This window comes from Chiloscyllium punctatum, chromosome 6 (genome assembly GCF_047496795.1).
Source record: "Chiloscyllium punctatum isolate Juve2018m chromosome 6, sChiPun1.3, whole genome shotgun sequence".
In the NCBI taxonomy this organism is placed as follows: domain Eukaryota; kingdom Metazoa; phylum Chordata; class Chondrichthyes; order Orectolobiformes; family Hemiscylliidae; genus Chiloscyllium; species Chiloscyllium punctatum.
Window position 1 is genome coordinate 76130945 of NC_092744.1, and position 26820 is coordinate 76157764.

At 44.1% G+C, this 26820-nt stretch overlaps 1 protein-coding gene across 1 annotated transcript in view; it reads right to left on the reverse strand.

The window, feature by feature from the left end:
* Positions 1-687: 687 nt before the first annotated feature.
* Positions 688-26820, reverse strand: part of klhl24a (kelch-like family member 24a) — a 32220-nt gene continuing 6087 nt past the window's right edge. The window contains exons 3-7 of the mRNA XM_072572977.1: positions 26042-26226; positions 20127-20245; positions 12808-12996; positions 10630-10818; positions 688-8613 (exon numbers count right to left, since the gene is read on the reverse strand). Of these exons, the coding sequence (XP_072429078.1) occupies positions 8416-8613; positions 10630-10818; positions 12808-12996; positions 20127-20245; positions 26042-26226 (880 nt within the window). The 3' untranslated portion in view covers positions 688-8415. The remainder of the gene's footprint in view (positions 8614-10629; positions 10819-12807; positions 12997-20126; positions 20246-26041; positions 26227-26820) is intronic.

Sequence of the window (26820 nt, forward strand, 5' to 3'; positions counted from 1 at the left end):
TTTTTGTTAATTTTCCTTGGCTGTGCTGTGCCCTGTTTTTATTCTGTTTTGTAGGTCCCTGTAAAACTTCTGTTTGTCCATTTAATGACCTTAGTTGGCCTCCATGTGGGAAGGCTGTTCTCGGTCGTACCACTCATGATTAAAAATGGGTGAGTTGACAAGCTCCTTGCCTCTACAGTATTCCTGATTCTACAATGCCACACCACCACCTCGCTTCTAGCTGGGGCTTGCAGTAATTAAATTTGGAACAAAGGAAACAGAAAAAGGACCAAGCCATTTGGCCCATCAAGCCTGCTCCACCACTGAACTACATCATGGCTGATCATCCATTTCAATGTTGTTTCCCTACACTATCCCCATATCCCATGATTTTTAATATGTAAAAATATATTGATCGTCAAAAAGACTGAACTTCAAAACTCTCTGGGGTAGAGAATTTTAAAGAGATACCTTCTGATTGAAGAAATCCCTCCTCATCTTCGTCCTAAATGGTCTACCCCTTATTCTGAGACTGTGTCTCCTGATTCTAGATCACTCTCATCTGGGGAATCATCCTTCCTACTCTATCTGTAGCAGTCAATGAGATCACCCTTCGTTCTAGAGAACATAGACCCCAATCTCCTCAGCTTCTCAGTTCTGTTCCAGCGATCCAGTCCATTCACATTCACACAAATATAGAACAAATAGTTTGATGAGAATAGAATCTTTATTAAAAGTCACTAACTTACAACACATACACACAGTTAAAATCATTTACATGTCACAATGATTACACGCAATCAAAGTTGGTACTGCTGTACTGCTGTCTTAACATTTGACAAGACCTGTTGATTGGTGAATGTGTGAAATATTTGAGTCAGTCCTTCAATCAGCACTCCTCCTTCCAGGTTCAAAAAAGGACACTCACACGACAGCCAACTCAAGAATGGGAAAAAAACATATTTATGTAGGTTGAAAAATTCAACTTGTGGCAATCATTTTAGGGCAAGAGGGAACCTGAGATGGATGTTAATCAAGCGGCATATAGATTTGGACATTCTAATGTCAATTATTTGAATTTTTCCTCTAACTTGTGCCCTTTACAATTTGCTTTCACATTCTCCCCACTCGGGTTACTCATATTACAGGAATAGCCCAGCCAGATTGGTCAGGGTTGACACGGATACCATTGTTCTCCCAATGGTATGGCACGGTGGCTCAGTGGTTAGCACTGCTGCCTCACAGCACCAGGGACCCAGGTTCGATTCTGGCCTTGAGCAACTGGCTGTGTGGAGTTTGCACATTCTCCCCATGTCTGTGTGGGTTTCCTCCAGATGCTCCGGTTTCCTCCAACAGTTAAAAGATGTGCAGGTCAGGTGAGTTGGCCATTCTAAATTGCCCACAGTTAGGTGCATTAGTCAGAGGGAAATGGGTCTGGGTGGGTTACTCTTCGGAAGATTGGTGTGGATTTGTTGGGCCGAAGGGCCTGTTTCCACACTGTAGGGAATCTAATCTAATAGGAAGCGATTTATTTTGCTCAGTACAATACAAATTAAAATCAGGCATTTCTTTGTTCTGGCTCCCTTACCTCTTTTTCCCACACCGTTTCAATTGTTCCCCTCTTTATGCCTCATTCCCTCTGGGATGGTGCTACTGAATCTGCTTCCATCACCTTTTTCAGCAAGGCAGAGCCCCCTCCCCATACACCCTAATTTTTTGAGGGAAAGTGAAAACTGCAGATGCTGATGAGTCAGAGTCGAAAAGGTGTGGTGCTGGAAAAGCACAGCAGATTGGGCAGCATCCGAGCAGCAGGGGAGTCAATGTTTCAGGCATAAACATTCTATCATTCCTGATGAAGGGCTTATGCCTGAAACATCAACTCTCCTGCTCCTCAGATGCTATCCAACCTGCTATGCTTTTTCAGCGCCATGCTTTTCAACCCTAATTCTTTTGCCAATCCGTCCTCTGCTTCTCAACATTTCTGCCAGTGAAAACAATTTCTCTGATTTACTTCATCATATCTACCCATAGTTTTGAACTGTGGTCATAGTTTTAAAGTTATATATTAAAGTGAAGATCAAATGTGCTGACATCAAGCATCATCACTGCTTTACACATAAGAAATTCCATAGTGTGCACTTTCTCTTGTGGCCTGTCCTTTGTTTTGGGGGTCTTGATGACTGTATCTGAAACCCACTGTTAGGCATCCCTGAAGTCCAAATACAACAATAATATGCATTTTAAAAGCACTTCCAGGGAGTGTAATCAAACAAAAAGTTGACATTGAGCAAAAGGGGCAAACAGTATGAGAATGTATAGTCCAATTCCTTGGGCATAGAGTTTGGTTTAAATAGATAAAGAAGAGGGTGAATTCAAGAGCTGGGGTGTCTCGGGAATTCTGAAGCTCATACAACAAAAGAACAGAGGAAACCACACAGTCAGAGAACTCAACTCACCATAACTCTCAGTCATCCAGGGTCACTGCTGACATTTCATACAGCACTATTTTGATGAACTGTGTTGTCTATACATTTCATAATTGTGATCAAGTTTTTAAAATGATATATCTCCCTGGATTCAAGTACAATTTGTTTATATGCAGCTCGCACTGTAAAACTTAAAGCAGAAATCAAAAGGAAGGTATGCTTTTGTCTCCAGGACAACCCAAATTTTACAAAAACAACACAACCACTTTACACCTATGTAATTACAAACAAAAAGCATGCCAGCTACTTTACAGCATTAAAAATGTCTCAACCAGACTGAAAATTATTCACTCACTGCTCCTCAATGTACAGATCAAAACCAGGAACCAGGTCAAAGTCCTCATTGTGTAGCTCAAGCACACTACACGGAGAAAATACTGTTACAGTGGTGGGTCATTTTGTAGGTTGAAATCTCAAAAAAAAAAGTTTGGGTAATTTGTAAAAATATGGATATTTGGCAGTAAGTTACAGACTGGATTTTGTCATGAAACCATTTGACAAGGAGTTGGATTGTTTCTAAATCTCTTTGATCAGGGTCACAACTTTTAACATAGGTGGCTGCACCACACACTTTTACCCCTGTGTTTTTAAATAATATCTACTGACAGGTCTGGTGGCTACCTGCGTGGTTGATTTAACTCACAGGCCCATGAATGAGCTCGGCCAATACACATGGTGATATATTGTTCACATCGCTGAGAATGGGCATCAAAAGAGATCCCTTGCCACGTCCTCTTCTCCTGTGTATCCGGTACACAGCAAAACCTCAAAGCTTGCAACATTCATTCTGCCAAATGATTTTGAAGGACATACTTAAAGAATAAATAGATTTGTTAACAAAAGCATAGTTTACAACAACAGAAAATGTATAAATACTCATTATTCTCATGCAGTCCTGAATTGGCAATGAATGTGGCTGCTCTCATAAGGGGAGGTTTCCTTGTTCAGCCCAGGAGCTCTGTTTTCAGTTCAGTGTTCCAGTAGTCCTGGGTGAATGCAGTTATTAGTCAGACTGACTGTCTCAGGGTCCATGAGTAAAACCTCTACTGTTCCATATTTTACCAACTGGTGAAGACGTTGTAGCAAGATCTCAGTAATACTATTCTGTCATGCTGCTCCATGGAGAGTTTGACCACAGTAGAGTTCTTGCTCTCTCCTTGACTTCTGGTGGTTTGAGAAATACTGGGAGGCACTTGCTGTAGTACTTTAAATTGCAGTCATATATCTGAAACTCAAGGTATGCCAGGAACAGAAACATGATTGAAAGCAGCTTAGTGTGTCATCACAAAGGCTAAAGCGATGACCAAGTGGCATTAATGTCACCCATTGCCTGACTTTTCTTTTCTGCCCATCTTCCTTATTCACCTCAGTACCTGCCTGGTTCTGGGAATTACAAAAAGCTTTCTCTCACTGATAAGCAAGAGAATAAATGCCTTATTGGAAGCATGGTCATTTCCTGCATTCCTTGCAGTGGTGACAGTCCCTCATTAAATCCATGGGACTGAAGGTGAGTTGCTTCCTGTACTTGGTTGAGCTCAGAAACGACACGGCAGTCTGGCATGTGAATGACTTCACAGCATAACCTCTTCTGCCTCCAATGTCTATTGCTCTCAGTCTATAATCTTGCCCTTTTAACCAATCCTCTTTGTCCTGACATTTCCCCTGTTATAGCTGATTATCCAGACCCTGTCTAATGCCTCATTGGTTTATTGGCTGCTGATCTGAGCTGAGGGACCAATCCCCTCAATGCTTCCTTGTTTGGATAAGGGTCCATCCCATTAACTGGATGGATGTTTTATCCCTATTCAAGAAAGGTTTCCTCCTATAGCAGCTTTCCTTCAGTGAAAGGAAAGATAACGGAGGAAACTAGTTGCTATTTCCCAAGAATGACATCCCCGATGGCTTTCACAACCTGTTCATTCATACGCTGGCTTCAGTCCTTCATACCAGTGTGAAGCTTACATGGTAACCAGCTCTCAAAACATCCTCAGTGAAGATCTTAGGACAGTGCCAGCTCTCTAACCTGTGTTGCCTCAGCAAATGGTGCTCACAGTTACAGTGAAACATAGGGACATAAGAATAAATAGCGAAGTATGTTATTTACAGCAAAATAGTCTTGTAACTTATTGTGTAAAAAAAAAGAAGCCATTTCATATAAATGCATCAAATAACTAAGATGAAGAGCAAGAAAAATTGAAGTCAACAGTATACTCAACGAAGTACACTCTGGGCGTTTCTTTGACAGAACAGGGGATGCTACATTAGGGAGGGAAGGCTGAAACATACGCACCCTACCAGTGGCAAGGTTAAGGTAATCCACTCAGATAAACACAGATGTTAACTTGGTGAGGTTTTTGCCATAGGGAAAGCTTTGTGCTTTTTAGATTGGCTCCAGGACATCTTAATCGTGAACAAGCTATCATGATCCAAGTTAATCAAATTGATTGATGTGACATCATTCTAGTCCCATTCTAGGCTTTTGGGAACACAGGCTCACCAGATCGTCTGAGATCTGTCAACCTGTCCCTGATACGGAATGTTCTGGCACATCCTCGCTTCCCAGCACTAAAGTTATCCAGTTTAACAGAGGAAATATCTTGGAAAATAAAGATTTCCTCCTTCTGAAAAGAGGGTTCATAAGCCCAGAGTGCCAGTGCACTGACCACCCACCCTGATCACTCTCGAATCGACCAATTTTCACCCACCTTTCAAACTCACTAACCCCCTCGATACACTTCTCAACCTGTAACATCTTGGTTTTACATTCTGAGGTCCAATGCTGCAATTGTTTTAAAATTCACAATGCCTCAGACTTTCAATTAACTTTATCGCAGTAGTAATTTCTTTCTCCCAAAATATCTCCAACTTACGGTCAGGAAATTGAAGAAAATAATCAAGTGATTTGGAACAAGTGAAATTTATTTATTCTTTCATGGATTTAGGTGGTGGGCAGATAAGGCCGGGATCTGTTGTCCATCCTTAATTGCCTTTGAACAGCCTTATGGTTTATTTGCGACGACAGAGGATTGTTAAAGGTCAACCACATTGTTATGCCTCTGGGAATCACATGCAGGCTAGGCCAGGAAAAGATGGCAGACAGGATGCTGGAAGAACACAGCAAACCAGGCAGCACTAGGAGGTGGAGAAGTCAATGTTTTGGGTGTAACCTTTCTTCAGGACTAGGGGTGGGTATGGGGGAGCTGCAGATAAAGGGGGTGGTGAGGGCAGAGTGGTGAAGTGGCTGTAGGTGAAGACAGGTAGAGAATGAATCCGGGTGGTGACAAGGAGGAGTGGAAGGGAGAGGTATGGGCTGGAAGGGAGAGAGGGGATGAGAAAGGAGGTTATTTGAATTTGGAGAGCTCAATATTGAGTCCTCCGAGCTGAAGGCTGCCCAGGTGGAAGATGAGGTGGTGGTCCTCCAATTTGCAGTTTGGTTCATTGTGGCAATGGAGGAGGCCAAGGATGGTCACGTTGGAAAGGACGTGAGAAGGGGAATTCAAATAAACGGTGACTGGGAGATCCGGTTGGCCCCTGCAGGCCCGGCTGAGAAGTTTGGTGAACCAATAGCAAAGTTCTTTTTCTGAAGGACAACAGTGAACCAGATGGGTTTTTGTAATAATCAATGATCATTTAATGACAACACCTTTTAACTTAAGAATCATGAATTAGTTGAATTTAACTCCCACCAGCTGCTGTGGTGGAATCTGAAGCCTGTTCCCAAAGCCTTATCCTTGGTTTCTGGGTTGCTAATCCACTGACAGTAGTATTATGCTATTAGCTATCCCAACTGAGTTAGTTCAGATCGACATATCTTACACTGTATCAATAAATGCCACAAAGAATTCAATCCTTTAACCCCCTCAAATCTCACATTCTTGCAAAATTACCCAGATATCATGACTTAAGTAGTTTAAAGTCTTGGGGAAAGACTTTGTACATTAGTGCGAAATGAGTGATGGTTAACCAGCAACCTTGTTTTCCATTGTTTTTCAAAAGCACACAAAAGTCAAGACCTCCCCCAAATGTGTGTCCATGTGAGCCAAGGCCTGGATCAGGCCTGGTGGTTACACACCAATCTATTGCCTTCCAGCAAATACATGAAAAATACCCCCGGGGTGGATAGAATGGGACTTATGTACACTCACCCCCACCCCCTCACCCTACTCCAACCCACTTTTAGGAGAAACTGTTAGCAAAGGGACTCACTTTGGAAAAGCTACAATGGAATGTTATTCTCTTAGGGACATTAACAACTTTCATTTTCAAATAGAGGGTGTGACTCTCACTCATGCAATGACATAGCCTCTAAATGCGCAAACTGATGTTCAAGGGTTAACAGTCAGCACTATACCTCTATCACTTCCTTTATAATTACCAAAGCTTTTATCTCTCATCCCATGAATATGCACTGTTTGATGCAATATACATAACTGGGAATTGGGAATAATTCACATTCTATCTAGCATGGGTAAATATACATGGTATAAATAAACTGCCACTGCATATTACTGGGCTATAACCCACTCACTGTGGGATATATATACACAGTATATAACCAACTTGGCTCAACATTGTCTGGAAAATTACCCACATACACTTACTTCAATTATTGGATCTATGATCTAAACCAGAACTTCAACCAGGTCTGACAATCCAATTGCCAGAGGCATAACTTTGAAGTCTTAGGGTTCAAAGTCAAGTAGCTAAATTACTGTCTATGGAACATTTCTTTATAAGTACCAACACTAACAACACTGTGACCTGTTCAATCTGATCAGTTGAAATCTGTTCTCGTGATCTCTGGCTGGAAAGTACAGGCATGTATTTGACTAGCAGTGCATTTATCGAAATTGCTTGCACAAACCAAATTTCCACCAATATTAAAAATACAAAATCCAAAAGACACACGAGCTGGGGACCAATATGAGCTGTTACAAGTAACAGGAGGCATGCCCTCTTCCATAAGTGAATGAAAAAAAAACACTTACTGCCACTCTTGTCAAAAAGGCTGATGCTTTTCCAGAACTCGGCTGTAGCAATCCTTGATGCATTTGATGTATTACAGCATCTCTGCAGCCAGAGAGGTATGTCAGAAATAAAAAAAATCCTTTTGACAAAGGTTTTTGCAGTGAGTTGGGGGGATTAAAACCCAAGAGGAACGATCTGGAAGGTCTTCTTTCTGGCCTCACACATGAGATCATAGCTGACTAATTCTGACTTTCTATCTCCAACCCAAGGCAACCAGTGCCAAGACATCTTATCCTTGACCTCTACTGAGTCACGTTGCAGGAGTTAAAGTGTTTGTTCCTCATAAACCTTAATAGATACCAAAAGGTGAAAAATTAGGACAATAACTGGGATCACAGTATACGAAAACATCTATGCACTTCACTAGGAGTGGCCACAAAGCAGCCACTGAATGATGTCAAAGTGACGTAGATGCTCGAATATGAAGGTTTCAGTCCTGACCTTGGACAGTGCCTCAGTCTCCATGATTCCAAGACACCTCCAGCTGACTCAACAAAAGTTTTCCACTTGCATTTCTCACTTTGTGACTCTCTAATTACACCAGAAAGTGAACAACTATTTCCTTCTGGATTATGGTCTCAGACCCGAAAGTATTACCCTAAATGCACCATTAACTGTCCACGGTTATCTGAGGGATGCACAAACATGTGCAAATGGCATAATATTGCCTGCAATGCCACAGCTTTGGTATTCTTATCACTGGGACTTTCGTATTATGCAAGACATTGACTGTTGATCTATAACTCTAATGTTGTCATAAAGGTTTCTTTAAAAAAAAGGCTCAATGTTTTGAAGAGTATGCTACAGTAAAGTCATCTAATATAGAACCTGCAGAGGCTGCCTCTGGTCCCTCCACAGAATGTTATAGTGTGGTTGTGCCTCTTTGCCACTCAGTATTGGGTGGGTGCTGGAGATCCCTGGCTCAAGGTCTGTACTTCTCATTGTATCTGTGAATTGTCACACAGCCATGATAGGAAATGGGCCTCGGCATGGCAGCCATTGCTGTGATGATTCCTGTTGCTGGGTCGTAGCATGTAATAGTGTCAGTAGCCTCTCCCGTTTCCTTTCTGCCACCGAGGATGTAGACCTTGCCGTTACACACAGACATGCCGCAACTTTCCTGCACGGCACAGAAAGAGGAACTTGCATTATAAACAATCATGTAACAGACTTGACCCTTTGGTATTTTCCCTATCTGTTACCCAGGCAACAGTGAATGCACCAACAGGTCAATATTGACACTTCACAGTCCGATTTTAGAATTTCTTATCATTTTATCTTTCTTTAAGATTCAAGTTTGAAGCGATGATTGCAATGATTAACCATCCATTGGCCACTGGAGAATTTGAGCCACATGTAATTGGTAAACATATTCAGTACCCCACAGTGCTGCAGATAGGGGTTATTGAGTGAGGTTTTGAGGAAGCTGGATTAGCATCAGTAGGTATACAGTCAGTGCTACAAGCGGCTGGACAGGGCCTGTATCTGTGGGATACATCAGACCCCAATAACTGAAGCCTAGGGCTCGAGACAGACCATGTGATTGGGTCAGGGGCAGGGCCAGGAGCCTGGGATTTCTGTTCCTGACCCTGCTGCTGGCATGTGGGATCACTGAGTCATAGTGTGACAAACTGAATTAACATCAGCCGAAACTGAGAGAAATTTAATCTCAAAGGCTTTGTCACTCAGTGAGCTCAGTAAAACAAATACATTCTAAGAAAAGTGAATGGGAAGAAAAAATTAGAACAGGAAGGCAGAGGCTTTAATAATTCAGTGCAGTTCTTTGGATTGATCCAATAAACTGCTACTGAAATCATTCATCAAAGTCCTTCTCATTCTCTGTCTCTTAATCTGACCCTCTGGTTTGACCATGACTTTATGTGCAAGGTTTGTGAAGGTTTGTAGCTCAGGTTGAGGTTTAGGGTGTAGGTTTGCTTACTGAGTTGTAGGTTTGATATCCAGACGTTTCATTACCTGGCTAGGTAACATCATCAGTCGCAACCTCCAAGTGAAGCAAAGCTGTTGTCTCCTGCTTTCTATTTATATCTTTCTCCTGGATTGGGTTCCTGGGGTTTGTGGTGATGTCATTTCCTGTTCGTTTTCTGAGGGATTGATAGATGGCATCTAGATCTATGTGTTTGTTTATGGCATTGTGGTTGGAGTGCCAGGCCTCTAGGAATTCTCTGGTATGTCTTTGCTTAGCCTGTCCCAGGCTAGATGGGACACATCTATCCTGGGATAGGCTAAGCAAAGCCATACCAGAGAATTCCTAGAGGCCTGGCACTCCGACCACAATGCCATAAACAAACACATAGATCTAGATGGCATCTATCAACCCTCAGAAAATGAACAGGAAATGACATCACCACAAACCCCAGGAACCCCATCCAGGAGAAAGATATAAATAGAAAGCAGGAGACAACAGCTTTGTTTCACTTGGAGGTCGCCACTGATGATGTTACCTAGCCAGGTAATGAAACGTCTGGATATCAAACCTACAGCTCAGCAAGCAAACCTACACCCTAAATGACTTTATGTATCTTTGTTCACCTTCGCGTGCCTATCCCTGTCACTCTCTTTCCCACTCTTATCCAGTCTTATTCACTGACCTGTTCACAAATATAATGAATAGGTAGTCAATTGTGACAGACTGATTTCTTGAGACCTAGCCTGGATCTTGCTTATTTGCATTCTCTATGACAGACTCCCAGGTCAATGATCAAAGGAACTTTGGTTGGGTTTCTGCTCCCTAATTCTGGAATTTGGAGTGGGATTTTCTGATTCAGCGTGCTCAGGAAGCAGATACTGAGAAACTCTGCAATGTCCATCTCTGATATTCTTAGTACTGAAAGAAATGGTTGAAAAATCGCAGACAGGAGTGCCTGAATTTTATTCTCCCAGCACTCACCAGGAAAACTAATGTAGGAAATTACATCCGTCAATTCCCCAATTCTGTTGGTCTATAATTACCAGGTTGGCATTAGTTCGATGGACAGAACTGATACCCACTCCACCCTGTATGGAGCAGCTGTACATTTCAATTCCTGATTATTTCTTGGACAGTGAGATTGTGAGACAGTGAGGCTAATGGTGGTGGATACTTTCACAATGGAGTTACTGAGAAGTTCACAGTTACCTGTCTGCTGAAGGTGTTCACCACATGCATCCAATAGTCCTCCACTGGATCGTAGCAGAAGATGGACTTGGTCAGGCCCCCGGCCACGTATATAAGGTTGGTCAGGGACACTGCGGTGATGCATCGTTTAGCAACAGGAATGGGTGCTCGCAACAACCAAACATTAGTGGCTGGGTCATAACATTGAACCTATCAGGGAGCAACGGGGAAGTCAATACCCACACACTCACAATAACAAGCATCGAAATACATATCAATCGACTGCAACAAAAGCAAATAAACATGTGCATGGAACAAAAATAAATATTTACATAAAGTACAGTAACAGTTATGACATCATTTACAGGTGTAGTAACAAAGTGTGTTCAGGCCAAGTGTACATGAAAACAAACATGCAATGTAATAAACATATGAGTACAATTTCGAATTGAAATAGGTGCCCTTTGCACAGAATAGTGATCTGGATAGGAAGCCTGACTGATTGTCTAGTGCTAGTCTAAGGGCATTAAGGACAACCCATTGTGACCACATTGTAGCCAGCCATTCTAAGACTGACTTACAATAGCCTATGCAGATGAAACCAGGGCTGTTCTTGATCCTTATAACTCAGGACCACAATGTTCATTTCTCACATTTTAAAAAATTAATTGCTGCCCATTTCTAAAGGTCCTGAAGAAGGCGGTTGTTAGGTTGCTTGTTGGGACAGGCAAAATGTGAACCTATTACTGTGGGTCTGGAGTTACATGGAGGCCAATGTAGCTAGGACAGCAGGTTTCCTTCTCTCAAGGATGGTCGTGAGACATCAGGATCTTTATGTCAATTTGGGCAATTCATAATACAGCTCTTATTCCAGATTTATTTAATTAACAGAACTTATACCCCAACTACCCCGTGGGCGGAACTGTGGTACAGTCATTAGCACTGCTGCCTCACAGCGCCAGAGACCCAGGTTCAATTTCGACTCAGGCGACTGACTGTGTGGAGTTTGCAGGTTCTCCCCGTGTCTGCGTGGGTTTCCTCTGGGTGCTCCGGTTTCCTCCCACAGTCCAAAGATATGCAGGTCAGGTGAATTGGCCATGCTAAATTGCCCATAGTGTTAGGTGAAGGGGTAAATGTAGGGGTATGGATGGGTTGCGCCTCAGTGGGTCGGTGTGGAGTTGTTGGGCTGAAGGGCCTGTTTCCACACTGTAAGTAATCTAATCTAATCTACTATTTGTTGGATTTGAACTTATGTCATTAGATCAAACTACACCTTTGAATTACCAGTATGCTATCTGGTCATAGTATATCACAGCATTCATTTGTAGCTCTGTAACTGCTGGTAATTACCAGAGCTGATGGTTTTCTCTCCATTCATAGATGCAAAGCTAAAGGGGGTGTCCAGTGATTTGCTGGTCAGTACAGTGAGCGTCTCAGGCTCGGAAACAATAGCACCAACCTGGAAAGGCAGCTCCAGTGACTAAGACAGGCTGCTGAAGGGAGAGTGCAAGAGAAAACGGTACCAATCCAAACATTCAAATAACAGGAAAAACAAAGAGATGATCTCCAGTCTCTCAGCTGATCGTATTATGATTTGCTTAGTCTTTGGCAAATGAGAGGGGAGAACTCAGCCAAACCGACACTGTCTGATCACTATCTCTCCTGTGTGAGAGTATGTGCGTGCATGAACATGAGTGTGTAGGGAAGCATAAATGAATGAGCATGTGAACTGTGCATCTTTGCATGTGTGTGTAAGTATTTACATTTGTGTGTGATTGTTGTCGGCTGGGCAGCACAGTGGCTCAGTGGTTAGCACTGCTGCCTTACAGTGCCAGGGACCTGCGTCCAATTCCAACTTTGGGTGACTATTTGTGTGAAGTTTGCACATTCTCCCCATGTCTGCGTGGGTTTCCACTGAGTGCTCTGGTTTCTTCCCACAGTCCAAAGATATGTAGATTATGTGGATTGGCCATGCTAAATTGTCTATAGTGTTCAGGGATGTGTAGCTTAGGTGCGTTAGCCATGGGTAATGCACGGTTGTAAGTTTTTGATTCCTGAATGAGGGCATGTGTGAGTCTAGACTTGAATGTGCAAATTAAAACAAACTATTCCATAAATGGTGATACATTGAACACTGAATGCCTAATTGGCATCTGCATAACTCTATAAACAGTGATTCCTGCCCCATTTGCCAGATACCTTATCAGAGCACGTATTGTCATCAGGGCCTCCTCCAATCACAAACAGCTTACTGACACAGCTGACGACAGCTGGTGAGCTGACTGCCTCTTTGAGGGACGCAATCTCGACCCAGCGGTTTGAGAAAGAGTCGTAACACTCCACGCTGCTCAACCGATTCTGACCATCGTAACCTCCCACTGCATACACCTGGAGTAGGGCACAGTACAGAAACATGCTCAAGGAAACAGGAAACATTTCAAAGGAGCTTTCACCAGGGTCCCTAAAAAAAACGCACACAGCTGTTGGTTCTTTACCCCAACTCCTATTTCATGTAATTATCAGGAATTTTAGATTATAACCCTACAGCTCTTAGCAAACAAACTACACCTGCTGCTGGCTGCAGTCAAATAGTGAGGAGATTTTTTTAACACAATAGCCAGGCACTAACTATTGTCAAACTGACAGAAGGAGCTTGTGGTTCTGTATTGCTGATAATGTTCGAGTGCAAGTGGGAAAGAGATTTGTAGGCTGCTTCTGTGGGGTTGGGGCTCATGGACAGGTGCAGTCAGGGAGGGGGCTTATGTTCCCTTAGTAATGGGGAGTGGGCTTGTGTTTACTTACTGTTGCAGAGTGGCTTATGTTTCCTTAGTGTTGGGGAGGAGCTTGTGTTATCTTACTGTTGGGGAGGGGCTTGTGTTACCTCAATGTTGGGAAGGGGGTTGTGTTCCCTTAATGTTGGGGAGGGGCTTGTGTTCCCTTAATGTTGGGGAGGGGCTTGTGTTCCCTCAAATTTGGGGAGGGAGTCTGTGTTCCCTTAATGTTGGGGAGGGGGCTTATGTTCCCTTAGTGTTGGGATTGTACTCCCTTAGTGTTGGAGAGAGAGTGTGACTTGTTTCACTACTGATCAGGGGCTTCTATGTTGATACAGCTAAGGAAGGCTGTCACGTCCTGTAAACATGAAAGAGTTTTCAATTGTGTTCTTTGCACTTTTGCTCCTGGACTGTCATGGCACAATTGACAGACGCAGTTGACATCTTGTTACAGTTTAATCTGCTGACTGGTATGCTAACCCTCTGGGAGCAGGCACAAAGCAATCTGATGATGGGAACAGATGTCAGCGTATCCTCTTTCCTCCAAGTTAAACCAAAGCACAGGTGAGGTGCCTCGCACTGTCTAAATATCGAGGGTTGCGGGTGGGTTACCACAGCAACACACATAGAAGCCACATGTGCTGCATCATCAAATGACTACATCACTGAAGTGTCAAATGTCCTATCATTTAAATTAAAAAGAAAATACAACTACACTAATTATGGCTAAATCCCAATGATTTCTGTTTATTTTTATCCCAAAGGAGATGTGGGGGATAGGACAGAAAGCAAGATATCAGCAGATATCTCAAACTGACAAGCTGAATGGATCCTTTGGGCCACATTTTTATGCTACCATTTATGGAAAGCTTTCAAAAGAAAAAAACACAATAGGAACAAAACACTTATTTTAATTTTTTTTCTAAACTTCAAGGTAAAGAATGTGGATGACCCTTACACTCGAACCATCTAACATTCCCTTCCCAGATCAGGTACAGCAGTTCTGAAAAAGAGGACACAAAATGTTGACCCTTTCTCTCTCTCCGTGAATGCTGTTGGACTTGCTGAGTTTCTCCAGCATTTTCTGTTTATATTTTAAATACAGCAGCGGTTCAATACAAGGTGAAATGTCTCCTACACTTCCTTATCCATTAAACACTCCCTCTACGTCAGCAAGTAGGAAATACCTGAGGCTGCAGTACAAAGACAGGATCAACAGAATGTATGAGAGATGTCACTAAAGACAATGTAATGTCAACACAGTGCGGGGAGGGTCTGGAGACAATCAGACAAACAGACAATACAGAACAAGGTAGGCATGCTTTCTTGGAATACATACAATTATTTAAGCCACTGAAACCAGTTTGAACCAATTAGAATTTCAGGCTTACACAACTTATCTCACCAAAAGGACCCAGAGTAGTCCAGGTGATAAAGCTATCTGTGATTGGATAATGCAGTATCCTATCAGGGAGGCTTTGGTGTACATGTTGCTAGGCGTTGAGGTTTACCTGTTAGACTTTAATTACTTCCCACCTCTTCACTTACTGTACCTGCACTGGCCTGCTCACGTCAACCTGAACCTTTGCTGCTGCCTTTTGAACTGGGCCCAACACAGGGAAGCAGATTAACCGAACGAGTAGGAGAAGTAGAGAAGGAAGGGCTGCTTGTTTTATGGCTGGCTTCAGCGTCCGGTTTCACAACAGCAAGTTTTAACCATTTGATGTCTGCTCGCTCCCCACACCGATGTTATTGTCCCAACAAGAATCACAAATTAGAGAGCGTTGAGAATGCAGCCGAGTCCATCACGAAAGCAAGCATTCCTTCCATTGACTTTGTCTACACTTCCCACTGCCTCGGGAGAGCAGGACATACGCTGATGTACTTATGTAAAGTATGATTCACCAGGTTAACAAGAAAAATAATACTTTTCTCTGTATTTTGGTACATGTGACAATAACAAAGCAAATTAAATCAACAGGAGCTGGAGCTGAAGGCAGGAGATTGGTTTTACCAGCAGCACAAGCTGCCCCTGTTAAAGTGGTCGGTGAACAGCAGGTGACACACCTAGGCCAATGGTGATGCTGACCCTCCTTGAAGCAACTGTGCTACAATTGAGTGTCCAGACTGGCCACCCTGAGAGTCAACCAGACAGTGCAGGAGTGAAGTTCCATACAGGCCATACCAGGTAATGGAGGAAAGATCACTTCATTGGAAGACATTCGTGAACGAGTTCAGTTTTAATGTTAAAATAGCAGCTTTCCTGCTGCCAGACCATGGAATACTGGATTTACAGCCAAGATGTGGTGCTGGAAAAGTGCAGCAGGTCAGGCAGCATCCGAGGAGCAGGAGAATCAACGTTTCAGCCGTAAGCCCTTAATCAGGAATTTCAAATGAAGGGCTTATGCCCAAAACATCCATTCTCCTGCTCCTTGGATGCTGCCTGACCTGCTGTGCTTTTTTAGCACTACATTCTTGACTCTGATCTCCAGCTTCTGCAGTCCTCACTTTCTCCTTACTGGATTTATACTTAATCTGCATGGTGAGATTTGAACTCCAGTCTGCTTCAATTGCAATTCCTAACCACAATCTTCACGCTGCCCTTTATCCAAAGAGCAATGTTTATTATTTTTCTGATGCCAGGCCATGAGTTACTAGATTATAACCGAGCTCTGGTCTGCCATGTCAGATATACATAGAAGGATCCCACAGCACTGTTTTACTGAAGAACATGGAGTCACTGTCAGTGCCCTGGCCAATATTTCTCCATCAAGCAACATCATGAAAACAAGATGACCTGGTCAGACAGTCACACAACATGGAAACTGTCACCTCGCTGTTCTCTGCTTGTCACATTTCTTGCAACACGAATGACACTTGAAAAGAATCTCCGTCTCTTAGAGGCTTTGGAGTGTCCTGCAGTCAAGAAGGAAGGTACAGAAATTCCACACTCTTTTCTCAGTTAACAGCCCCCATGACACTAGTGAGGATTCCAAAGAGTTGCCTGTAGTTGGTTCATTCTGTGCTTCCTAATCAATACCTAGATAGGGAATGCCATGGGAATCATTCCCTGACATGTTCTCCTTGCCAACTTTTATAGGTGCACTATCGAGAGCATGCTGTCTGGATGTATCACTACCTGGTATGGCAACTGTGCCTTTCAAGTTCGGAGACAGTTACAGAGAGTGGTGAACTTGGGCCAGGCGATCACAAAAGCCATCTGTAGAATCCATCTACCAGGCCCGCTGTCAAGGAAAGGCCTCCAGCATTCTCAAAGATCCATCCCACCCTGGCAATGTTTTTCTACAACCTCGACATCAGGGGGAAGGTACAGAAGCCTAAATACACACACCAGCCAGTTTCGCAACAGTTTCTACCCTACTGTTGTTAGAATACTGAATGGACCCACAAACTCTCAGCATTCACCTGTACTTTTGTTTTTGCCGCTGTTTACCTATTATTTACTATCGATGCTCCTTAACTCTGTGATCTGCCTGTATTGCTCGCAAGACAAAGCTTTTCACTGTGCCTCGGTACATGTGACAATAGATTCAATTCAATTCAATCCAATTCATTTCCTGCGGATAGACTATCAACTAGCACATCATACACCTTTCAAATTTACCGCCACAGTCACAAAAGTACCAGACAGTTCTAGAATGGTCCCATATCCAGTCTTCCAAATTCTTGTTTAAACTCATTCACAAATGTGGGTGTCACTGGCTACACCTCTAATTAGCTAAAGAGCATTTAAGAGTTAAGCACATTGTTGTGGGTCATGTAGGTCAGACCAGGCAAGATTTTCTTATCTAATGGGGATTAGTGAACTAGATTTTTTTAAATACAATGGACAGTAGATAGATTTTATTTCAGATTTTTATTGAACTCAAATTTCACCACCTGCCCTGGTAGGATTCAAACCTCTGGCCGTGGGACTTTAACCAGATATTCTAAATTATTAGCTCAGTGACATTACCAGCATACCACTGCCTTTCCATTCCTTTTAATTTATTGTTATGTGTACTGAGGCACAGTGAAAAGCTTTGTCTTGTGAGCATTACAGGCAGATCACAGAGTTAAGTAGCATAGATAAGTAAATAATACATAAACAGTGGCAAAAACAAAAACACAGGCACAGATGAATGTTAAGAGTTTGTGAGTCCATTCAGTATTCTAACAACAGGAGGGTAGGAACTCTTTCGAAACCGGCTGATGCATGTGTTCAGGCTTCTGTACCTTCTCCCCGATGGTAGAGGTTGTAGAAAAACATTGCCAGGGTGGGATGGATCTTGGAGAATGCTGGAAGCCTTTCCTACTCAGCAGGCCTGGAAGATTGATTCTACAGATGGGAGGTTGGCCTTTGTGATTGTCCACGCCGAGTTCACCACCCTCTATAACCGTCTCCGATCTTGAATGGTACAGTTGTCATACCAGGTAGTGATACATCCAGATAGAAAGCTCTCGATGGCGCACCTATAAAAGTGGCAAGGGTATTCTTCTTGCCAAATTTTCTCAGCTGCCTGAGGAAGAAGAGACGTTGTTGGGCCTTTGCAACCAGTTTGTCCACACAATGAGTCCAAGAAAGCTTGTTGTGGATGACCACTTCCAGGGGCTTGACACTCTCCACTCGTTCTACCTCTGTGCTGTTAATGTGTTGGGGAGTTCTTTGCTTTTGCTGCATTGAGAGCTAGGTTGTTCTTAGTGCACTATTTTTCCAGGTCGACCACCACCTGTCTGTAGTCTGTTTCATTGCCACCTGAGATTTGACCGACTATGGTGGTGTCATCAGCGGACTTGTAAATGGCATTAGTCTGATATTTGGCGACGTGGTCATGGGCGTACAGTGAGTACAGTAGGGGGCTGAGCGCACACCTTTGGGGGGGGGCTCCAGTTTTGAGTGTTAGTGAGGATGGCATATTGTCCCCATTCTTCACTGATTGTGGTCTGTGGGTCCAGTTGCAGAGAGTAGGGCTTAGTCCAAGATCACTAAGTTTAGTAATCAGTCTCAAGGGGATAATAGTGTTGAAGGCTGTAGTCAATGAGTAGGATTCTTACGTAGCTGTTCTTGGTGTCAAGGTGTTCTAGGGAGGAGCGAAGGGCAAGTGATATGGCATCTGACATGGATCTGTTGGTCCCAGAGGCAAATTGGATTGGGTCAAGAGTAGTGGGAAGGCTGGAGTTGACTAATGCCATGACCAGCCTTTCAAAACACTTCACGACCACCGAAATTAGGGCCACAGGGCAGTGGTCATTGAGACATGCTGCATGAGCCTTCTTAGGCACAGGGATGATGTTGGCCCTCTTGAAACATGCAGGCACAGTGGCCTGCTGCAGGAGAGGTTGATGATGTCTGAGAAGACTTTTGCCAGTTGATCCACGCATGCTCTGAGTGCACGGCCTGGTATTCTGTCTGGTCCCATCGCTTTCCTTGGATTCACATGAAGGAAAACTGATCTGACCTCTGATGCAGAGACTGTTGGGATACGTTCATCAGCATTTGTCAGAATAGATGTTACCTCTCCGCCGAATTCTTCTCAAAGTGACTCTAGAAGGTGTTGAGATGATCTAGGAGGAATGTGTCATCAATCTTGGGCTGGAATTTGGAGTGATACACAAACACTTGGCCAAAAAGTGAGCTTTATGGAATGAAACGGAAGTGGAAGCATTTGGTGAGGGAATGCAGAAGGGGAGGGCTCTCAATGTGGTCTCCTCTACATTGGGGAGACAGGACATCTACTTGCAGAACGTTTCAGGGACATCTCTGGGACATACACACCAAACAACCCTACCACCCTGTGGCCGACCACTTGAACTCCCCCTCCCACTTCACAAAGGACATGCAGGTCTTGGGCCTTGTCCACTGCCAAATCCTAACCACACGACACCTAGAGGAAGAACACCTCATCTTATGCCTTGGGACTCCTCCAACCAAATGCGATCAATGTTGATATCACCAATTTCCTCATTTCCCTCCCCTAACCTTATCCCAGATCCTACCCTCCACTCGGCACTGCCCTCTTGAACTGTCCTACCTGTACATTCTCCTTCCACCTATTCGCTCCACCCTTTGCTTTGAGCTATCACCATCACCCCAACCATCATCTACCTATCGCATTCCCAGCTACCTTCCCCCCAGCCCCACTTCCCCATATATGTTTCAGATCCCTTCCCCCCAACTCCTCCCCCCCGCCCCGCCCAACCCCACATTCCTAATGAAGAGTTTATGCTCGAAACGTAGACTCTCCTGCTCCTCGGATGCTGCCTGACTGGCTGTGCTTTTCCAGCACCACACATTTTGACTCTGATCTCCAGCATCTGCAGTCCTCACTTTCTCCGACTGATGGCCATCCCATATTTGGAGAAGCGGGGCCCTATAAGAGGCCAGAGCTGGAGAAATAGCAAGCTTGGAGGAAACGAGGATCGTTACACTGTTGGAGGTTACAACAATAGTGAGGGGACAAGGCACAAACTGAAACCCAACAGTGGAATCAGTTGCTGTATTCTGCACTAGTCAGTGCACTCTTTGCTAGGTCATCAAAGGAACTACTTCAGAGTTGTTTTTAAAAGAAGCAAGTTCAATCGTCCACCACAACATTAATTTATTTGAATCAGCACATCTTTTGAATTAACTCTTCAATTGCTTTTCATCAAGATACTCAGCAGGTTTGAAAAGCTTTTATCCTTTTTAATTTGGTATTTAGCTTTGTCAAAGTCTGAACTTCAGGTTAATTTTACGTTTCCTGTTACCTTGCCAAGAAGGACAGCCATCTTGTGGCGCCATCTGCCTTTGTTTAAACAGGCCACTCGCATCCAGATGTTCAGCTGGGAGTTGTACATCCACACATCACGGCTGTTGATTCTGCCACCTGTTCAACACAAAGAGAGAAGCTAAACACCAGACTTGAGGTTCATCTGTTCATGGAACGTGTACTGCTTTTAATTTGTTTTCGGGCCTGTATTCTATGTCTAAGACCACAGACCTGAAATTAATGACAGGCCTTTGCCCGATTTTTAACATGTACATTCAGTTGAAATCTGGATTGCTGTTCATTACCCATGGAAAAGGTGAAGAAGCTGCTAAGAAACAATTCAAGGATTCTGTCCAGTTGCAAGTCGAGGAGATTTAAAGTGGATTGCATTTTTGAGCTGTATTGCCAGTAAGATGTACAGACTTCTTGAGAAAGGCCACCACCAAACGCCAGCAAACCAAGAAAAAAGTTTTAGAACCCTTCTGCAATCCACAGAAAATCTTCAGACTGTTTGTCCCAGGCCTTGGTTTGACTTGAATGTGGAGCAGAATCTAGTGCAATCCATCACTGGAGGCAGCAAGAACCATTAAGTAGCTGGAGTGATGGTATAAACAAACCCACATCACCTTCCCACTTCCACCAGAATGAGGTTCCAAGCAGGAAAACCCAAGGTTGACCTTCCTATGCCTCTGCCAATTCAGCCTTTTAAGTGGCCACCCAAAGACTATGAATGGATCTGAGCCCAATGCTGCTGGCAGCTTCTCAGCTTGAGAGGTGGATCGTGCCTCAGATAAAGGCAATTAGGCTTAATTCATAGGGACTGGACATTAGGCAGGGGTATGCCCACTGTGCAGCACTTCTGCCTTGCCATAGCAGTGAAGTTGCTCTCAATAAATTGACAAGGGACATCCAATGTGACTGCAACCATGGTAATCAATCCCACCCCATCCTTCCTCACTTGTCTGCAGTTTTTTTGCACTGTTGACCATACCATCCTCCTCAAATGCCACTCCTCTTCTCATCTAACTGAGTGGGAATGCTGTTACCCGTTCCATTTTTATCTATTTAGCTGTAGTCAGAAGATCATCTGCAATAGTTTCCTTTGCATCATGACCTCTGGTGTTTCCTTAGGATGTCTCCTATCCGCCTCTTATTTATTACGCTAAATATGCTAGCCCTCACCCTATCGCAGCTCCCCGTTGGTGACAGCATCCAAAAACACTTCAGGCTCCACACACACACATAATGGTAGCCATCCGCCGTATCTCACTAACACCTCTCTGAACCCATCCATTGTCTCTGTCTTATTGTGTTGCATCTTTTGACATCCAGTGCTGGATCAGCAGATTTCCACCAACAAATATCGTAAAGTCCAAAGCCATTGCCACAAACTCTGTTTCCTAGCTGCTGATCTCACCCCTCTCCCTGGCAACTGTCTCAGGCTGAACTAGACTGTTTGCAAACTCAGTGTCTAATTTGACCCCAAGATGAGCTTCAAACTACATATCCATTTTATTTCTATCTTCACAGCTTCAAACGATTCCACCCAGCCCTCAGTTCATCAGTGACAGCAGATGCCCTCATCCATACTTTTGTTGCCTTGGGGCATGACTATTTCAATGTGCTGACTGACCATCCATCCTCCATTTGGGTATGAGCATCCAAATTTCTGTTGCCTGTTCCCTTGTTCGCCATTGCTGTTGTGGTGAGAGACCTACATTGGCTCCTGATTAAATAAAGCTTTGATTTGAAAATCAGAACAGAAGAATGTGCGCTTAGGAGTATGATGTGGAGGTGCTGGTGTTGAACTGGGGTCGACAAAGTTAAAAATCACACAACACGAGGTTATAGTCCAATAGGTTTATCTGGAAGTATTAGCTTTTGGAGCACTGTTCCTTCATCAGGTAGCTAGTTAGGCAGGATCATATGACACAGACTTTATAGCAAAAGATCATAGTGTCATGCCACTGAAATGATAATATTAACAAACCTAGATTGCTGTTAAGTCTTTCATCTTTCAGAACGGGTTGTAGGTTTTGGTTCATTAATATCCAAATCCCAGAGCTTCTTTTAAGTCACATTCTCAAGATAACTTAATGTTTTGTTAAAAAAGTGACATCTCAGCTCAGACGATGCATTAAAGGTGTGAGGTTAGACTCTGTCTGTATCTCAATCTTGGGTCAGACTGATTCTGGTAATGATCCTGCTTCCACAGGACTATAACTTGGTGTTGCGTCATATTTCACTTAGGAGTAGAAACAGGCCATTTGAGTCTTACAGTCTTACATAAGATGGAGGCAGATCCTGTTGGGATCCTCTACATGCCACCCCTCCCAAAAAAAGTTTTATCCTTATTTTCAAACCCCTCATTGCCTGGCCATTGCCTACAGCCCCAACGCTCTCTGACGTTCAGATCCAGATACAGAGTCATGCAACACGGAAACAGGTCCTTCAGCCCAACTCACCCATGTTGACCAGGTTTCCTTAACTGGACTAATTCCATTTGCCTGTGTTTGGCCCACATCCCTGTAAACCTTTCCTATCCACGTACCTGTGAAAATGTATTTTAAATGTTTGAATATACTCACCCCTACCGCTTCCTCTAGCAGCTTGCTCCATACACGCACCACCCTCTGTGTGAAAAGGTTGCCCCTCAGATCTCTTTTAAATATACCCCTCTCACTTTAATCCTATACCCTCTAGTTTTGGACTTCCCTACCCTGGGGAAACAATCTTGACTATTCCTCTTATCTCTGCCCCTCATGATTTTATGAACGTCTTCAAGGTCAGCTTCTTACGCTCTAAGTTAAAAAAAAACTCCCAGCCTCTCGTTATAACTAAAACCTTCTAGTCTCCCTAATACCCTAGTACTGTAAATCTTTTTTTTGAAACCATCATCTACCATGTCTGCCTGTGCCTTCAGCTCCCACTGGCCTAAGCTGTGGAATTCCTTCCCCACAACTCTCAGACTCTCTATCTTTTTTTTCCACCTTCAAAACACTGCTCAAAACCTAGCTCTTTGACCACTATGGTCACCTAGTCTAATATTTCCTTGTGTCCTTCAGCAGCAGATTAATTTTGAAATAACACAGTTGTGATGCACCTTGGGTTGTTTAAACCACGTGAAAAGCACTACATGAAATGCAATTTGCTGTTGGTCTGAAAACAGGAAGGAGGAAAAGGTCACTTAAACTGGACAAAAATAAAAACAATGACTGGGAAGCGATCAGTAGGGTGAACTGCTTATGTCCTTTGTCAATCCCAGAAGAGGCCCCAAGGCAAATTCAACAGTTTATAATTTCACAGTTCTCAAAAACTGTTATGCAAAATAGACTGAGATTTTCTAATTGTTGACAACCACCAAAAAGACTTCCTCCAAAATTTGAACTCCAGGATCATTGATCAATTGTGATCTCATAACTGCCACCTGGCAGTAATTCAAGTTTGCTTGTGATTATAAAGGCTAGATACAGAGAAGCTATTTAGTCTGATTGCAACATGAAGAAATACCATATTTTCTGGATCATAAGAGGCAATGGGATTTTGAAAGGAAATGTTTTGGGAATAACCCTTGGATGATAAGATGCCCCGCAATATTAGGTGACTTTTTTCAAGAAAAGTAATGCATGTTATCATCACTGAATACGATAAGTTTGAAATTTGAGCTGGGTCATTTAGAGAAATAAAGAAGCATTTTCTCACTTAGAAGGTAATCAGAATCTGGAACTTCCTAACCAAAGAGTCTTGGGTGCTGTGAAATTGCAACTTCCAGGCTGAGATCAATAGATATTTGTTGGATGTGGGAATGAAGTGAAAGGAGGCAGCAGGAGACAATGGAGTTGAGATGCAGATCAGCCAGACGCTAAGTGCATGCTGGAACTGACATGACGGACTGAATGGCCTAGTTCCGTTCTTATGATACTTCCTCATATGCCCGCTAGGCATCCAGCAAACCTAGCGCATCTTTCATTTGAACTTTTCTTTTGGAGGTGGTTTGAAAGTTTGGAAATGGCTGTTTGTGGCATTATTGCCAGATTAGTGGATTCATTCAAAATCAGATTACGCAAGACTTTGGTGACAGAGGCTGGAGACAACAGCTATTTAATGATAACAGAGATTTAAACTCAAAATGTGCTCCACAAGTTCCGTTATGGTATAAACATAAGATCAAAACTCAAAACACTATTTACTACTGACCAAGCCAGTCCCAGAGTGTGAGAGGACAGTGTTTGTTCCACTGTCCCAGTCAGTCCAGAGTGTGAGAGGACAGTGTTTGTTCCACTGTCCCAGTCAGTCCCAGAGTGTGAAAGGACAGTGTCTGACCCACTGTCCCAGCCAGTCCCAGAGTGTGAAAGGACAGTGTCTGACCCACTGTCCCAGCCAGTCCCAGAGTGTGAAAGGACAGTGTCTGACCCACTGTCCCAGCCAGTCCCAGAGTGTGAAAGGACAGTGTCTGACCCACTGTCCCAGTCAGTCCCAGAGTGTGAAAGGACAGTGACTGACTCACTGTCCCAGTCAGTCCCACAGTGTGAAAGGACAGTGTCTGACCCACTGTCCCAGCCAGTCCCAGAGTGTGAAAGGACAGTGACTGACTCACTGTCCCAGTCAGTCCCACAGTGTGAAAGGACAGTGTCTGACCCACTGTCCCAGCCAGTCCCAGAGTGTGAAAGGACAGTGTCTGACCCACTGTCCCAGTCAGTCCCAGAGTGTGAAAGGACAGTGACTGACTCACTGTCCCAGCCAGTCCCAGAGTGTGAAAGGACAGTGTCTGACCCACTGTCCCAGCCAGTCCCAGAGTGTGAAAGGACAGTGTCTGACCCACAGTCCCAGCCAGTCCCAGAGAGTGAAAGGACAGTGTCTGACCCACTGTCCCAGTCAGTCCCACAGTGTGAAAGGACAGTGTCTGACCCACTGTCCCAGCCAGTCCCAGAGTGTGAAAGGACAGTGTCTGACCCACTGTCCCAGTCAGTCCCAGAGTGTGAAAGGACAGTGACTGACTCACTGTCCCAGTCAGTCCCACAGTGTGAAAGGACAGTGTCTGACCCACTGTCCCAGCCAGTCCCAGAGTGTGAAAGGACAGTGACTGACTCACTGTCCCAGTCAGTCCCACAGTGTGAAAGGACAGTGTCTGACCCACTGTCCCAGCCAGTCCCAGAGTGTGAAAGGACAGTGTCTGACACACTGTCCCAGTCAGTCCCAGAGTGTGAAAGGACAGTGTCTGACCCACTGTCCCAGCAAGTCCCAGAGTGTGAAAGGACAGTGTCTGACCCACTGTCCCAGCCAGTCCCGGAGTGTGAAAGGACAGTGTCTGACCCACTGTCCCAGTCAGTCCCACAGTGTGAAAGGACAGTGTCTGACCCACTGTCCCAGCCAGTCCCAGAGTGTGAAAGGACAGTGTCTGACCCACTGTCCCAGTCAGTCCCAGATTGTGAAAGGACAGTATCTGACCCACTGTCCCAGTCAGTCCCAGAGTGTGAAAGGACAGTGTCTGACCCACTGTCCCAGTCAGTCCCATAGTGTGAAAGGACAATGTCTGACCCACTGTCCCAGTCAGTCCCAGAGTGTGAAAGGACAGTGGGTGTCCCAGAGTGTGAAAGGACAGTGTCTGACACACTGTCCCAGTCAGTCCCAGAGTGTGAAAGGACAGTGTCTGACCCACTGTCCCAGTCAGTCCCACAGTGTGAAAGGACAGTGTCTGACCCACTGTCCCAGCCAGTCCCAGAGTGTGAAAGGACAGTGTCTGACCCACTGTCCCAGCCAGTCCCAGAGTGTGAAAGGACAGTGTCTGACCCACTGTCCCAGTCAGTCCCACAGTGTGAAAGGACAATGTCTGACCCACTGTCCCAGTCAGTCCCACCGTGTGAAAGGACAGTGTCTAACCCACTTAATCTCTGTGTCCATGGGTTCTCTTACCTGACACAAGGATATCATTCCTCAGGGCACAAACAGCATACTCAGATTTGGTGAATTCTGGGAGTTTGGCAAGCGACTTCCACTCTCCGGTCATTGGGTCATAGCATTCAGTGTAAGGGAGATTGAAGCCTCCCACTCGTTCACAGCCTCCCACCACCACAATTACCTCGGAATAACCTGTGGACCTGGGGTTGGTGGGGTAAGGGGAGGTGAAAACAGAAAGGCATTGTGGGTATTGGCATTGGATAGCAAAATACTATAAAACACTGACTCGTCAAATGTGGCTGTGCATCTGCTGTCCTGTATCTAAGGGTTTTTGATGCATCTTGGAACCAATAGTGAGCCAGGTGTCATGTCCTTTGGCAAAGTTACTATGGCAACAGATAGAACTGAGAAACATGATCTCGAACCTTGTTATAATCTCAACTACAAGTCGAAGTTTTCTATACCAGAAGGCTCATCGACCTTCAGGGATAATAAATTGACCAAACTTGCTACTCATTTCATTGAAAGGATATGGAGAAGCCAGTGTTGGACTGAGGTGGACAAATCTGAAAATCACGCAACATCAGGTTATAGTCCAACAGGTAGCTACTTGATGAAGGAACAGTTGTTGGAAAGCTAGTGCTTCCAAATAAACCTGTTGGAATATAATCTGGTGTTGTGTGATTTTTTTAACTATCGCCTTGAGAGACAGTACTGTCCTGTCAAACTTATGTGACTTATGTGGACTGAAGGAGTCAGGGTTCAAGATGTGGGCATTCCCATTCGGAGATCCT